Source organism: Capsella rubella, unplaced genomic scaffold (genome assembly GCF_000375325.1).
Source record: "Capsella rubella cultivar Monte Gargano unplaced genomic scaffold, Caprub1_0 scaffold_8, whole genome shotgun sequence".
NCBI classification, from domain to species: domain Eukaryota; kingdom Viridiplantae; phylum Streptophyta; class Magnoliopsida; order Brassicales; family Brassicaceae; genus Capsella; species Capsella rubella.
Window position 1 is genome coordinate 8,923,400 of NW_006238916.1, and position 15,001 is coordinate 8,938,400.

General features: G+C 33.9%; 5 protein-coding genes across 5 annotated transcripts; all 5 read right to left on the bottom strand.

The window, feature by feature from the left end:
- Positions 1-42: 42 nt before the first annotated feature.
- Positions 43-1,062, bottom strand: LOC111829073 (probable FBD-associated F-box protein At1g32375). Its single transcript, XM_023777760.1, has 2 exons — positions 226-1,062; positions 43-93 (listed from the first exon to the last, which is right to left on the bottom strand). Exons 1-2 carry the CDS (start codon positions 1,060-1,062, stop codon positions 43-45), a joined length of 888 nt encoding a protein of 295 aa, XP_023633528.1.
- A 2,240-nt stretch (positions 1,063-3,302) lies between these two features.
- On the bottom strand, positions 3,303-4,785 carry LOC17876700 (putative FBD-associated F-box protein At5g56390). Its single transcript, XM_006281647.1, has 3 exons — positions 3,937-4,785; positions 3,714-3,848; positions 3,303-3,602 (listed from the first exon to the last, which is right to left on the bottom strand). Exons 1-3 carry the CDS (start codon positions 4,783-4,785, stop codon positions 3,303-3,305), a joined length of 1,284 nt encoding a protein of 427 aa, XP_006281709.1.
- Positions 4,786-5,600: 815 nt separating this feature from the next.
- Positions 5,601-7,125, bottom strand: LOC17875064 (putative F-box/FBD/LRR-repeat protein At1g22000). The gene is made up of 3 exons (XM_023777650.1): positions 6,226-7,125; positions 5,970-6,110; positions 5,601-5,879 (listed from the first exon to the last, which is right to left on the bottom strand). The coding sequence occupies exons 1-3, from the start codon at positions 7,123-7,125 to the stop codon at positions 5,601-5,603; spliced, it is 1,320 nt and encodes a 439-aa protein (XP_023633418.1).
- Positions 7,126-7,736: 611 nt separating this feature from the next.
- Positions 7,737-12,199, bottom strand: LOC17876439 (putative FBD-associated F-box protein At5g56410). Its single transcript, XM_023777651.1, has 6 exons — positions 11,312-12,199; positions 11,081-11,218; positions 10,694-10,988; positions 8,505-9,394; positions 8,282-8,422; positions 7,737-8,194 (listed from the first exon to the last, which is right to left on the bottom strand). Exons 1-6 carry the CDS (start codon positions 12,197-12,199, stop codon positions 7,901-7,903), a joined length of 2,646 nt encoding a protein of 881 aa, XP_023633419.1. The 3' UTR covers positions 7,737-7,900.
- A 1,023-nt stretch (positions 12,200-13,222) lies between these two features.
- Positions 13,223-14,784, bottom strand: LOC17875225 (putative FBD-associated F-box protein At5g56410). Its single transcript, XM_023777652.1, is given in 4 exon segments — positions 13,223-13,570; positions 13,660-13,794; positions 13,860-14,270; positions 14,272-14,784. Coding segments are annotated over 4 exon segments (1,407 nt in total).
- Positions 14,785-15,001: the final 217 nt, after the last annotated feature.

Below are 15,001 nucleotides of genomic sequence, written 5' to 3' on the forward strand. Positions count from 1 at the left end.
GTAGATCCAACCACTCTGTCTCACATGTGCATATCTGTAAATTTACAAGACGGTGGAAGACACTACCATCAGAATATGCATTCTGCACAAGAGACAATGTGAGAATAATTAGTACACAAGGTCCGTAGCCGCAACAGGTTTTATTACAAGAGATTACATATTGTTTCCATTGCCGTTTAACAAGTGATTCCAAAAATAAAATGAAAGAAATACCTTTGAAGTTGATAAACATAAACAGAGACGCTTGGCAAAAGTAATAGACCCCAAAATCTTCCCAGGATGAATGTAAGTGACATCAACATTTGCTGTTACAATGTTACGCATATCATTTTCGATAACACAAAACCCACCGTTATGATCAAGAACATCGAAGCACTCCAAAGAAGGAGCATCAATGACAAACCCACGTGCATCATTATTAACACTTTTTGGTGACTCACGTAAGAATAAACTCTTTAGAGAGTGCACCACAACAGTGAAAATGGTCACATTGTCATTGGGGTCTCGTTCCACAAGTAAGGCTTCAAGAACAAGGCAATTGGATAAAAGCCTCTTGACAAAAGCATCGTTTGGATACCTCACAGATGAAAGGCTCAAAGTTTTGAGGGATGTGAAAGAAACCAAAGAAGAAAAATCCACAAGAATCACGTTGTTTAGCTTCAAGGTCACAAGCATTGTACAGCATGCATACAAACTTCTTGGAAGTATAACTGGAGCTTTACTGGAAGAACAGTCCATCTCAATAATCAGCTCACTCACACTGCGTCTAACTGTAGTTCTGGTCCATACTCCAATGTCAACAGCTCCAGACCTTTCACCAAGTTTAAAATGCAAAGTTTCTAGAGTCGGAGCCTCGTGCAAAAGCAAATACTTGTCTACAAAGCGCGAAAATCTTCCATACTCAATATTCTGATAACTAGCATCGTATAAGAGTCTTGGCACAAACATCCAAAGAAACTGCCATCGTTTAGACAAAACCATTGTAGCCACAACATCTTTGGCATGCAGTGACGACAATATTACCAAGAGCACCGCGTCAGGTAGCTGGCTGATCAAATCCATACGACCTTCTCCTTTCAAATCTCTGACCTTTTAGCTTCTTCAGATTTCCCTAACACCAATAAGCCTAAAATACATCATAAACACGAACAAACAATGTGAACTCTAAGTGTTGTGTGTTCTCCCAGAAACCAAACAGACAGTTATAAATAGCAAAGACATGGTTAAAGCAAAACTATACCCAAGAACAGAACTCACAAACAGAAAGCGAGTCAGATGAATCCTAACTCATACAAAATCAAACAATATCACAAAAAAGGCAAATACCTTAATCAGACCCCTCCGGTGTATTTCTTTCAACGAAGAAAGAGGAGCAGCTTCTTTTGTTTATGGCACCAACTCCTCTTCAAATACGAACCCTAATTGATTTTGAGCGGTATAACTTCCAAAAATTAAATGTCGATTCATTTTTTTTTTTTTTTGATAAACATGTAAATATCATATTAATATGAAGAGTTTAGGATAATACAAAAGAGATTAACCTAGAACATGTAACCTTGCCTAAAAAAAGAGAAAAAAACAAGGGTTACAAAACGTCGATTCATATTCGGTAGACAGATAAAATTAAATTAATGACTCTTTTAACTCTCCTTAATTATATCCAACAACCACAAGGTCCACAAGACCTTTCCTCTTCTTGTACACAGTACAAACAACACAATAATATCACATTATTAACTCGCTCTTTGATAAACCAGTCTAATTTTGGACAGGGAAAAAGCATAAAAATATCTATCTATTTTTTTATTTGTGAGTTTAATATTGGAATAAAAATGTCTTGTTTATTATTTTCTGTCATATTAATTTATTATTTATATATCTATCAAAGATGATCAATTTATATACACTTGTCATATTAATTTGTTTTTATCAAAGATGATCCATTTATATACACTTAGCTTGAGTATGATTCAACCAACAGATATATAAACAATGAATTAATATACTAAAAAAATATTTTATTCAGATTGAAAGTGTGGATATTAAACTTCCAAATAAAAAATTAACAGATGAGATATTTTAAAGTTTTTTCCCCCAAAAATTTATATATTAAAAATATTAAAAACATTGATGTCACTCTGAAATGTATACTTTATGTTAACTCAAAAGACCTACCCATGGAACACACTCCTCCAGCATGGGAAACTTTACCTATGGAGTATATCTTTGGCTTCTACTGGTAACCATTAGAGGAACAAAAGGAAAAAGAACAAAAAGAACAATACGGAACGGAATAAACAACTTTTGAGGAATGAAAGGAAAACATGCAGAGAAGAACAAAATAATAAATGGTAACCAAACAATAACACTATCTTTTATAATATATTTGATTAAATAAATCAACTTTTAATAATAATACTAGATATAATTTATATATAATGAATTTGACACTAATTTGAAAATATATTTTTGAATGAATTTAAATATTTAATGTTAAAAATTAATAATTTATATTAACCTATTATAGATTATAGTAATTTTTTATTTGTTATTTATGATATAAACATCTCTTAAATATGTTTTACTATCCATACAAATTTTAAATAATGTATAGTAAGATTTTTTAAGATGAAATTCATATCAAAATATTTTTTAATGTCAATACATGATAAAAATATGAAAAATATTATATTATGAGATTAAAATATTATTAATAAATAATTTTTTATTTATTTTAAAATAAAAACGAATTTTAATATTTGTTTTTTTTTTGTTCCATTTGTTCCTTATCAATTTTGGGGAGGAACATTTTTGTTCTATTGTTCCTCATTTTGTGAGGAATGTAGAGGAATGATGTGGAAAAATGATTGCTTGTAAACGGTAAAAAAATTGAGGAATAAAGAGGAATGTCACATTCCTTCTCATTTTTTTCCTAAATCATGGTTACCAATCGAGGCCTTTGTGTTTTCTTCTAGCATGCAAAGCAATAAGTTGAAAAAAAACCAGCCAGCCAAAATAAAGAAAAATATAAACATATAACAAGTTCGTGGACTTTATCTAAACGAACCCAACCACTTCTCCAACTAATATGTTACATCACCAACAAAGAGAGCAACCCCGAAGCTAAAGACTCAAGAGGACCAAGAACCTTTTCCTAATATTAAGAGACAAAAAGAGTGTAATATATAACGTAAAGAAGATAGATCTTGATGTTTTTTTTTTTTTTAGTACGCAGAGACGCTTAAAAATTAAAACGCTCTAAAAATAAATAAATATAACAAGTTATAGTTGCTCATCTAAGATTAAGGTATAGCACAGCTCCAGCTGAAAGCAAGCAGACAAGCTGGTGAACGCCTAGATGATACTGGAAAATCCTTAAGCATCTCAAGTTTCTTGTCGTGGTCAATGGGTTTAGAGGTCTTTATAGTGGCCTGCTTTAAACAGCTTGCGATTCTTAAGATGAATGCTACTACTTCTTTCTCTGTTTCTGTTCCTCCATAATCTACCAATTCAAAGGTTTCAAGGCTAGGTAACAGATATTCAGGCACCAAGCTCGTTTCTTTCCAGCACGGGCGCCTCTCGCCACTCCGAAAGCAATGGTACTGACCAGATACAAGTACATCACAACATATATATCAGTCGACATAGTACTGGTAAAAGTAACCTTTATCTCAATGACATTGAATGAACTGAGGTGAAATATATGTACATACCTTTTGAATTTTGAGAGATTTTAAATTAGGGGAATCTCTCAGCACACGTATAAGTACGTTCAACCATTCTGTCTCACATGTGCATATAGTTAAATGTACAAGAGACCGAAATATTCTACCAACAGGATACGCATCCTGCATAATTTCAGTGCTTGCATGATAGTTCCATCACTAATTAGTGACCATATCAAATAAAGTGAATGAGTAGTAAACAACATGTTACCTTTGAGTTTGGTAGGCAGAGAAAAAAACTTTTGGCTGAAGTTAGAGAATCCAAAAGCTGCTCTGTTTGAGGAGACCACAAGTCGATACTTGCGGTGATGATCCTGCTCATATTACTCTCAACGATACGAGACCCAAGAGAATAATCAACAATCTTCAAGCGTTCCAAAGAAGGAGCATCTATCACAAACTCATGAACAACATTGTTTTCATGTTCTATTAAGGATAAACGCTTTAGTGATGGCACTCTAACTCTCAAAGTGGTGAGATTGTCCCCTTTACATTGTTCTACAGCCAAGTATTCAAGAACAGGACAACTGGATATAAGCTTGTTGACAGACTCATTACCAGAGTACTTCACGGATTTAAGCTCTAACTCTTTTAGGGATGGAAAAGAAACTGGGGCAGAAAATTCCACCAGAACCACGTTATGTAGTATCAAGCTCGCAAGCATTGTACAAATGCGACTATACAAGCTCCATGGAACCACCACTGGAGTCTGACTACTACTAGGAGAAATATCAATCTCTACAACCAGTTCGCGCACACACGATTTATAATCTGCAGCACTAACCAGAGTATATCCGGAACCAGAGATTTTACCGAGTTTGAAATGCAAAGTTTCTAGAACTGGAGCCTTGTGCAACACCAAAGACCTGTCTACAAAGGTCGAAAAATTTCCCTTCTCAGTGGTCTGATAGCTATCATCGTACACAAGCCTTGGCACCATCTTCCAAAGAAATCGCCACCGTTTTGACAAAACCATTGTGGACACAACCTCTTTAGCACTAGGCAGAAACGACAATATATCCAAAAGAACCTCATCATGCAAGTAACTTAACCTGTCCATAATTCAAGAGCTTTCAGCATCCGGAGAGATAAAGGTATGAAAACATCAACAACAACAAAAAAAAAAAAAAACGAATGAGGGATAATATAAGAATCTCAGGAGATAATAACCTAAAAACAAACAATATCCAAACTAACTCCTCCATTCATAAATTAATTATAAATATAAATAGGGAAATTTAGCTAAACGTTATATACATTACCAAAAAAAAAGCTAAACTTTATATATATATAAATTTCATTATGTCCTAATTTAATATTAAATTCATTATCTAATATTCGATTATGCATTTTATTTAATTTAATTCTGGATGTGTAAAGAGAATCCTGTTTAATTGAAATCCCTTGATCATACAGATCATATCAAAACTTCATCAAACTAAATGGAACCCTCTCCCCCGAGCAGAAGGTGTTTAATCACCAACAGAGCAAACCATTTATATAAAAAAGATAAAGTTAAAAATATTGTGCGCATGGGACACAAAATATAATGTCAAAGAAGGTGAAGAACTTGGGTTGAAAAATTGAAATATATGTACATTGTCAAGTTTGGGAGAATATCTGAGTACGTAAGTAGATTCAACCCCTCTGTTTCACATGTGCATAGTCTTAATTCTTAAATGTACTAGACTACTAGGACGGTGGAATACACTATGAACAAGTTTGTTTTTTTTATTAACTGGATTTTGATGTAGGTGTGATTGATGAAAGCAACATACAGTATATTGCCTTTATACATGTACATATATATAACTACATAAGTTAGAATTTATCTTAAACATCAATTAGCATACAGCAGACTCCAACGATAAGTTTTCACTCGAACAGAAAATGAGGTGTTAAAACTCTAAACATCGATTCTAACTCCGTTTTCACCTTCACTTGCTCTTCAAGGCTAAGAGTAGTAGCCACACTGATCGTCGCCCTCTCTAAACACTTTGAGTTGACTATGATGTACGTCACAAGTTCTTTTTCTTCTTCTATGTCTTTATATTCGACACATTCAAATATCTTGAGATGGGACAAAAAGCATTCAGGAACAGAACTTGGTTGGTTCGGATGGTTCCACATTAACGACGGTCCCTGAGAAGCAAACTAGTGATACATACACATTTACTTTAGTTATTAGTTAGTCCACCAAAATTGCATCTACAAAACTTGAGAAAGAGTAAGGATGGTACTTACAAAACTAATCCTAAGAACTTTAAGATTGGGACAATTACTGAGAAAAAGCATAACTGGTTTCAACCAATCAAACCACTCAAAGATATATAGCTTCAAATCTATAAGTCGGGAGAAAGTAATGGTGCTAATATTATTTGCAACCTGCGATGAATACAACAAAACATATAAGTAGATCGAGAAAATATAATTATAACAATAACAAACAAATATATATATATATATATATATATATATATATATATATATATATCATTACCGTTTCTTTAATTAAAAAGAACGTGAGAGACGCGACTGCGGAAATAGATCTCAGAAACTTGTTGTCAAGGTAAGAATAAACTTGGAGAAGCATCACATCTAGGTGAGGCATGTTGTCGACCAAGAAAGTATCTCCCGACACATCACGCATGTTAAAATCCGTTAGAGCTGGGGAATTTATGAACAAGGACCCAACGTGTTCTCCTACACCTTCATCTGTCAATGGGGTATTCTCATATGTGAAGAATTGTAGAGAAGGAACATCAACAACGAACTTAGCCACATTGTCATTTTCATGTCGTTTCACATACATATATTTAAGAACATGACAGCTTGATAAAAGCCGAACAAGGGAGTCGTCGTCTTTATATGTTACACTTACAAGGGACAAAACTTTGAGAGATGGGAGGCAAACCGAGGAAGGAACATCCACGAGAATCTTGTCCGAAAGCTTCAATATCACAAGCGTTTTGCAGTTGTAAAGGCTCTTAGGAAAGTTGGTCGGCTCTGAGGTCCATTGGAGCTCGACTTCAAGCTCTTTCAGACCACGACCAACCGCGTTTTCAACCCACTTTCCAATTTCTGTATCGGCAGGACTTTGTGGACCGAGTTGGATACACAAAGTTTCAAGTATAGGTGCCTTGTGAAGCTCCAGTGTCTTGTCAATAAACCGTGAAATGCTCTTGCATCCATCATGATGTCTTTCCATGCACACTATTTTAGGGACAATCGTCCAAATAGATCGCCATCGTTTTGACAAAACCATTGTGGTGACTGCATCTTTGGTCGGGATAAGCGACAATATTTCAACGATCAAATCATCTGGTAATACACTGATCCTATCTTCAATCCACCCACAACAAGTTTCAGCTTCTGGTGAACTTGGTTGGAGTTTCTCCATTTACTTCCTAAGAGACAAAGTGAAAAAATAATATATGTTTGATTAGGCTTAGGTTTATTAATTGCCTCTTTATAAGTAAAATTGCTTGACCATTACGCATGAAGAGCATACAATATTATGAGTAGACGTTCTTTTTCTTGATTAGAAGAGTAAAATATCAATTATCATCTAATTATTCATATAATATCTTGAGACTTTTATCATAATATGTATGATAGTTAAGATAAGTGTTATCTTATACCTATAAATTCAATAATTAGTGTGGCAATCGGATGATTAGATAATATATATGAGGAAAAATATATAATTCATGGACTCAATTTTGTAAAATGGGACAAGAATCTAATATTATATGGTAGTAAAAAAAAAGAGTTGATTTGTGACTAATAATTAAATTATACTTGGAGAAGAAAAAAAAAAGTTAATCCAAAATAATTATATTATTTATTAATTTGATCCAAAATACATAATTATTGATTTGATCCTAATAATATATTATACTTGGAGAAGACGAAAATACAAAAAAAAAAAAAAAAATCCAAAAAACCATAAATTGAATTGAAAAAAAGAAATGTGAAATAATTTATTCACAACAAAGTCTAGAAAGGGACTGAAGATCCAGAATTTTGCGTCATACTTTAACTCTCAATCTCTATGGATTAATGATTATCTCAAGAAACAAAACAGAGAACTGTTGAAAGCAGAGTAATTACATACTAAAATTAAAACAAAGGAACCAGACAGCATACTTATGAAAGAAACATGTTGAGTACTCTCAGACGAATTTAAGTTCACAAGAACTCGAGCCAAGGAACAGAGAGGCTAAGTCTTCTTTGATAATCTGATGATCACAAATAATCCCTTCTGAAATGTTTAATTTGGGGGAGATTACCAACCTCTTTAAGCAAAGACTATTCTTCAAGACATACACCGCAATATCTCTCTCTTTGAATGTTGCTTTATAGTTTCCCCACTCGAAAACTTCAAGAGTTTTAGTCAAACATTCTGGAACATAACTAGGTTCCTGGTTCCACGAAGAAGAGCAATACTTGCCAACGTTATGGTTCTGCTGAAAAATATAGACAGGACAGAAAACTTGGTCGGTTTTTAGATCATCAAACCAAAATGATAACAAGTAATGTAAAATTGAATTTACCTTATCGTTAAGCTTGAGCACTCGAAGTTTAGGAGAATTTTGAAGCAACTTCGCAAGTAGATTCAACCACTTTGAATCATCACATGTACACAGCTCCAAATGAACAAGCTGAGAGAAGATAACACCCTCAAGATACTGATCCTGCACATGACATAGGCATTTCTAAGAACATGTAAAAATAATCAATTAAACAAAATTATATGGCTTAAGCTACTAAAATTACATTTGATTTCTTTAAGCATAACGAAAGTTTCTTGACAGAGGAAAGAGATTCAAAAAACTTCTCAGAATGGGTGAAGGCAACGTCGAGGTAAGCCTCTTCAAGGTAAGGCATATCTTCAAAAGAGTATTGCTCAGTGCAATGATCTTTAATGTTCAAGTACTTCAAATTAGGTGTGTTTATGTAATACACATCTGAATCCGCCACATAATGTAGCGGGGATAAGTACATCGTCAAACTCTGTAAGTATCGCACTATAATAATGAATCTCTTGACATTGTCTTCATTGTGTCGTTTCACGACAAGATTTTGAAGTGAAGGGCAGCTTGATAACAGACTACGAACATATTCATCCCCTGAATACTTCACATATACAAGGTGAAGCGTTTTGAGTGAACTGAAACATGCTGGGAGAGAAATAGTCTCGAGAATAGCATTCTTGAGTTTTAAGGAAACAAGGCTTGTGCTGTTGCATAGTCTCCTAGATAACGTGATGTGTCCATGATCCCGATAACGTTTGATAATTAGCTCGCTGATATTTCGATCCAGGGCCAGTCTAATCCACAATCCAATATCATCAGCGGTACACTTTGGACCAACTCTGAATGTGAGGCTTGCTAGAAGAGCCTTATGTAATAACAAAGCTTTCTCAACAAAGTGAAGGAAGGTCTCGTACTTTTTACCTTCGTAGATTTGATCATTGAACCTGAGTTTATGTACCTTCTTCCAGAGATATCTCCATCGTTTCGATACACCACTTGTGGCAACAATATCTTTTGTTGGAAGTAAAGACAATATGTTTAGGAGCAGATCTTCAGGAAGATCACTGATGTTGACATAATGATCCATCTGATAATTCAAGATTTTTGCTGATTTTTTCAGCTGAATTTTACCTAGGAAAAAAGGAAAGAAAAAAATCGAAATTAGAAAACCAAGATTTGCGATTGAATTATGAATCGGAATTTTAATTCATTGGAACATCAAAGACATGGATTAGCAAAGCTGATAAATGTAAAAAAGGGAGACGAAAACTAAAAAAAAAACCTTAGCAAAAGCTGTAATATAAGATTGGCGATGGTTAAAGGGGGAAACAAAATCATCGGATGATCAAAGAAAGGGATTTCACCTTTCGTTGATTGTTCTTTTTCAAAAGGTTTGGCACTCACCTTTTGCATCGTCGCAGATATATAAACCCTAATCTTCTTTGTTGTCGTTCTTTGTTGATAACGCAAGTTGATCTTTATATATGTGCTTTTGACGGCTAACGCATTGTGAAAATTATTATATACTAGACGAAATTTCAGAAGAGATACATTAAAATATAATAATCAGTAATATATTTTTTCACATATATCAAGTTTTTGCTACTTTTTTTTTTGGGGCTAATTAACATTAAAAATTATATATAAACCAAACCGATAAAAACTTGAGACCTTTGGATAGCATGTTTTAAGTTTTTTTTTTTTCAAAATACCACCATTTGTTTTTTTCCAAAAAACTATAAAAGTTTTATACTTCCAAAAATACCATAAACATAAAAAAATTGATTTTTTGAAGATGTAGAAGTATAGTTTTTAGGGGTAGGGCGTGGTGTTTAGGCTTTATAAATTAGTTTTGAATGTTGAAAATTTATAATTTTGTGGTATTTTTGGGGGAAAAAATAAATTTGTGGTATTTTTAGAAAATAAACTTCATAATAGTATTTTTGGAAAATACTTATTTTAGTGGTATTAAAGAGAATTCCCCTAAAAACTTAGCACATCTTATTTTCAGTTTTAATTTACCTTTTATTGAGAAAGTAAACTGAAAAGTTTTTAAATAGCATATCACATACTTATATTTTTATAGCTAGCATATATCTAATGGTTTCTTAATTAATCTAGCTCTTTTAATTTCGAATTCAATAAATAATATTTAAGCAGTGTTTTTGATTATTATATAGCATATCTAAAAAATATAATTTTATAGTTGATCGCATATCTAATAATTATAATTTATTATTTAATAATACTAGTAACTAAAACTTTTATAATAAATAAAGTAACTATAAATACAAAATTGTATTAATTGAAAAAATAAAACGAATCTGAGGTTTGACAATGAAAAGTAAAATATCAAATGAGAGATTAAACAATCGAGAGTAGATGCAAATTCCATATCAAATTCTTCAAATGAGTCATTCATCTAATCACATTTAGTAAACGTGAGCTTGCATGTGGCTGAAGCGAGGGAAGAAGTTAGCAACTCATTAATCATCTTTCGTTTCCTATATGTATGAGGATCAATTATTAACTCATCAGCCAAGATTGTCGCAGTCTTTAAGCAATGAGCATTGTTCAAGATATATGCCGCCACATCTATTTCTTCTTGTCTTCCTTCGTATCCTGTCCACTTGAAAATTTCGAGGCTCTTCGCAAAACATTGAGGAACACAACTCACTTGATCCTTCCAGTAAACCTTTGGAGCCATACTGATAGGTACATGATCCTGAGATTAAAAAAAAAAAAGAAGAGTTAGGCTAAAACATAGAGTGAATTAATACCAAAATAGAAGATAGTTGATGATTTAAGTAAACTCACACGGACATAGAGCTCGAGGACTCGTAGTTTAGGAGAATCTTCGAGCAAATGGATAAGTAAAGTTGACCAATATGTATTGCATGTACATAGCTTAAGATGTTCAAGCTGATGAAAGACAATTCCACCCGAATACACATCCTGCTTATATGATAAAAAAACAAAAAAAAAACCAAGAATTAGTAAATTAAATGAGCTCTAGATATCTGTTGAAGATGGTAAAAGATTCGTGACCTGTGCACTGACTGTTAAGCATAATGAAAGACGCTTGACGGATGCGATTGGTTCGAGTAACTTCCTGGTGCTAGGGGATACAGTATCGATATATGCTTCCTCCAGTTTAGGCATGTTTTCAAGGTAAGAAGAGGCACGATTATAACGATCATTAAATTTTAAGTACCTCAAAGAAGGAGTATCTATCACATATCCATCATAATGACCACGTGTCTCATATCGATGATCAGTGACATCATTTATTATCTCAAGGGATAAACTCAGGAGAGACGGGACGATAACACCATTCTTTTCATTGCAGCCGTAACATTTTTGATGAATAAATCTCAAAGTCAGATTCTCAAGAACAGGGCAACTAGATAGAAGTCGTTGAAGACTACCTTGCCCTATATTCACACTTTGAAGTTGCAAAGTTTTGAGAGAGGGAAGACAAACCACATAATGAAATATTGAAATATCCGCTTCTAGTTTCAAGGAAACTAGCGTTTTGCAAGTACACAAGTGAAACGGCATCGGCAATGTATGCCACTTCTTAACAGCAGAATAGGCAATACTCACGTGACGTACGCCGCGAGAAACTGCGAATCGAACCCACGATTCGATATCCTCTGTTTGAAAAGGCATAGTACTAAACTTGAGAGACAAGCTTTCTAAGTCAGATTCTCTATCTATTTGTAAATTTCTTTTAACAAAACGCCGGAACCTCTTATGGTATATAGTTGGTTTAGTTTTGATCAGAGTGTCATCGTACTCAAGGTTTACCATCCGCTTCCAAAGATACTTCCATTGCTTGGACAAAACACTTGTGCTTACAGCATCTTTCGTTGGAAGAAACGATAGAATCTTCACTAGCAATACATCTTCGGAAACCCCAGTGATCTTGTCCATCTCTTCCAATAACCACAAAAATATTCTACCGGCGACAACACCAAGGGCCTTAGAAGCGAAGAGACTTGAGTTTTTTTTTTTTTTTTTTTTTTAATGACTGATCAAGACAAATACAAGGAAGAGCCGAGGAATATATAGAAGAGAACAAGACCCTAGAAATTTCCAATTATCTAAAGGTTGGGGGATGATAAGTTTTTAGAATAAAGGGAATAGGTTTCGTGCTAATTATATAAATTAATTTGTTAATATTTCCATTTTACAAGCTAAATAAAAATAGAAAAATTAACTTTGTGAAGCGATCGATAATAATTCAATCGTAAGAAAACAAATAAAGTGCCAATACATAATCTTTTGAGTATTTTATATATTTTTCGTTTTTGAATAAGGTCAGAAAAGTGGTCAAACTCTAATTTATTTTATTTTTGTGGCAGCAAACTCTAGTTCTATGGATATGAGAAAAAAACAATGAACAAATGCAAATTAATGCTTGCCTTCCGATTTTTTTTTTTTTTTTAATATCACTTTAGTTTCGAACTTGATAATATATGTATTGATTCGTCGTCGTATATTCTTGGAAAACATAGAAAAACTATAATCTTTGTAATTGTGATTATTAAACTGTTAAGGCTACACCATAAATACTAGTACCATACAATGATTTTAGACCAAATAAAGGAGTCAACGAATAAACTTGCATCGACGTAGAGATTGAGGATTCACAGTTTCAGGAAATCTTTGAACAACCGTAAAAGCATATCTTCAACCGATAATAGTAGTCTATCCATAGCTCAATCTAACTGAAGACAAGACCAGCATGATACACAGACTGCACATGTGACAACATAATAGATATCGTCGTCTACTAAATTTTATAATGCGATTATAAACTTATTAAGATGATAAATGGAAAATGATTACCTCTTCATTACAGTTCCATAATATGTATAAAGAAAGCCATGTGACAGAAATGGAGGAAGTTTCTTTGGAAAAGTTAATCGAAGAACCGCTATAAAATCATCTAGTTCAAATGCAACAAAAGATGTCATATGCAAGAAGATAGATATCTCTTTCAAAATTTGAATCATCAAACTCAAATACGAGGTTGCATGAGGGTGAAGCACGGAAACAATCTTTCACCTCCAGCTCCATCTCAAGCTTCTTTTGTGGATCCAATCCTTGCCCAATCGAGATTGTTGCAGTCTTTAACTGGCAAGAAATTCTCAAGATATGTGTAGCAATATATTTCCCTTCTACAGAGGCATGATCACCTGACCACTTGAAAGTTTGGAGACTCGACAACAAACATTGAGGAACATTAGTCAGTTGTTTTCAGCAAACCAGGTTATCCATACGTTCACGTGAAAAGTTATCCTTAGATTAGAAAAAACAATAGGAATTAGATGAAAGGGCACGATACAGTGAATTTGACCAAAATGAATAGTCTTTTGGAAGAAACTTACATCGAACTCCAAGTCACGTAGCTTAGGAGAAGCTTTGAGTAACCAGAGTAGTAACTTGGACCAACGATATGCGTTAACTATGCAAAACTTCAGATGTTCAAGCTCCTTAAAGACAATACCATCACCATATACAGCCTGTAAAAAGGATGGTTAAATATTCTAAAGTGATATAATGAGAATAAAGACTTAAGATTATCAACGGATTCAATTACCTCTGCACTTTGGTCTATTATGCACAATGAAAGACGTTTGGCAGATATGACATGTTCAAGAAGGTTCTTGATACCTGACGAAAGACCAGTAGTGATCTCTACCTCCTCCAGCTTAGGCATATTCACTATCAAACATGAGGGAGTATCTCTATGTGTAGCTTTGAAATACTTCAAAGAAGGAGTATCTATCACATACGCTTCAGGAGCAAATTTTGATATCTCCAAGGATAAACTAAGCAGTGACGGGATGATAACAACAACCTTTTTCACATTCTGATATGCACATCGTTTCAAAACCAGATCTTCCAAAACAGAGCAATTAGATAAAAGCCGTTGAAGAGATTCTTCATCTGCGTATACCACACGTTCAAGGTGCAATGTTTTCAAAGAGGGGAGGCCCGCCAAAAACTTGAGGAACATCCACAAGAACGCGGCCTTTTAGTTTCAATGTCACAAGTGATTTGCAAGTATACAAGCTACTCGGCAGCAATGCATTACAAGGAACTAAATAATTGAGGTTTAGCTCCTGAAGAGAACGAGAAACTGCAATCTCAACCCACCATTTGACATCTTGAGGTTGAAATGGCGCAGTAGAAAATCTGAGACACAAGCTCTCTATGACCGGAGAGCTATGTAATGGCAGATTCTTGTTGATAAAACTCTGCATCCTCTGGCTTTCTTCCGACATAAGTAAAGATTCGTTAATACTGTTACCGTCTTTGGAGAGCATACGTTGAGTCTTAATTCGTTTCGTATAAATGCTAACGTCATCGTACTCAAGTTTTGGCACCCGCATCCAAAGAAACTTCCATTGCTTGGACAAAATACTAGTGCTTACCGCAACTTTTGTTGGAAGAAAAGATAAGATCTTAACAAGCAATTCATCATCAGAAAACCCACTTATCTTGTCCATGATATATTAAAAAAAAAAAAGAGACTTGAGTTTTTGTTTTACCCACACCGAAGAATAGTAACAACCAAAAGCAGAGATTAATAAAACCTGAGGAATGGACCAAAACCACAGAAAATCTTCAACTTGTCAAAAACCCTATAGCAACGGAAGTAAAAAAAAGAAGAAGGATATGGGTATTGAGACGTACACTGTTTCATATCAAAAGATCAATCATAGT

Coding starts and splice junctions, on each gene's coding strand:
- LOC17875064 (XM_023777650.1), bottom strand. CDS start 7,125: ATGGAGAAACTCCAACCAAGTTCACCAGAAGCTGAAACTTGTTGTGGG. Junction 6,111..6,225: donor TCTTTTTAATTAAAGAAACG/GTAATGATATAT, acceptor TATTCATCGCAG/GTTGCAAATAATATTAGCAC. Junction 5,880..5,969: donor AAGTTCTTAGGATTAGTTTT/GTAAGTACCATC, acceptor ATGTATCACTAG/TTTGCTTCTCAGGGACCGTC.
- LOC17876439 (XM_023777651.1), bottom strand. CDS start 12,199: ATGGACAAGATCACTGGGGTTTCCGAAGATGTATTGCTAGTGAAGATT. Junction 11,219..11,311: donor GCTTAACAGTCAGTGCACAG/GTCACGAATCTT, acceptor TCATATAAGCAG/GATGTGTATTCGGGTGGAAT. Junction 10,989..11,080: donor TCCTCGAGCTCTATGTCCGT/GTGAGTTTACTT, acceptor TTTTAATCTCAG/GATCATGTACCTATCAGTAT.
- LOC111829073 (XM_023777760.1), bottom strand. CDS start 1,062: ATGGATTTGATCAGCCAGCTACCTGACGCGGTGCTCTTGGTAATATTG. Junction 94..225: donor AGCGTCTCTGTTTATGTTTA/TCAACTTCAAAG, acceptor TTCTCACATTGT/CTCTTGTGCAGAATGCATAT.
- LOC17876700 (XM_006281647.1), bottom strand. CDS start 4,785: ATGGACAGGTTAAGTTACTTGCATGATGAGGTTCTTTTGGATATATTG. Junction 3,849..3,936: donor TCTGCCTACCAAACTCAAAG/GTAACATGTTGT, acceptor GAAATTATGCAG/GATGCGTATCCTGTTGGTAG. Junction 3,603..3,713: donor AATCTCTCAAAATTCAAAAG/GTATGTACATAT, acceptor GTATCTGGTCAG/TACCATTGCTTTCGGAGTGG.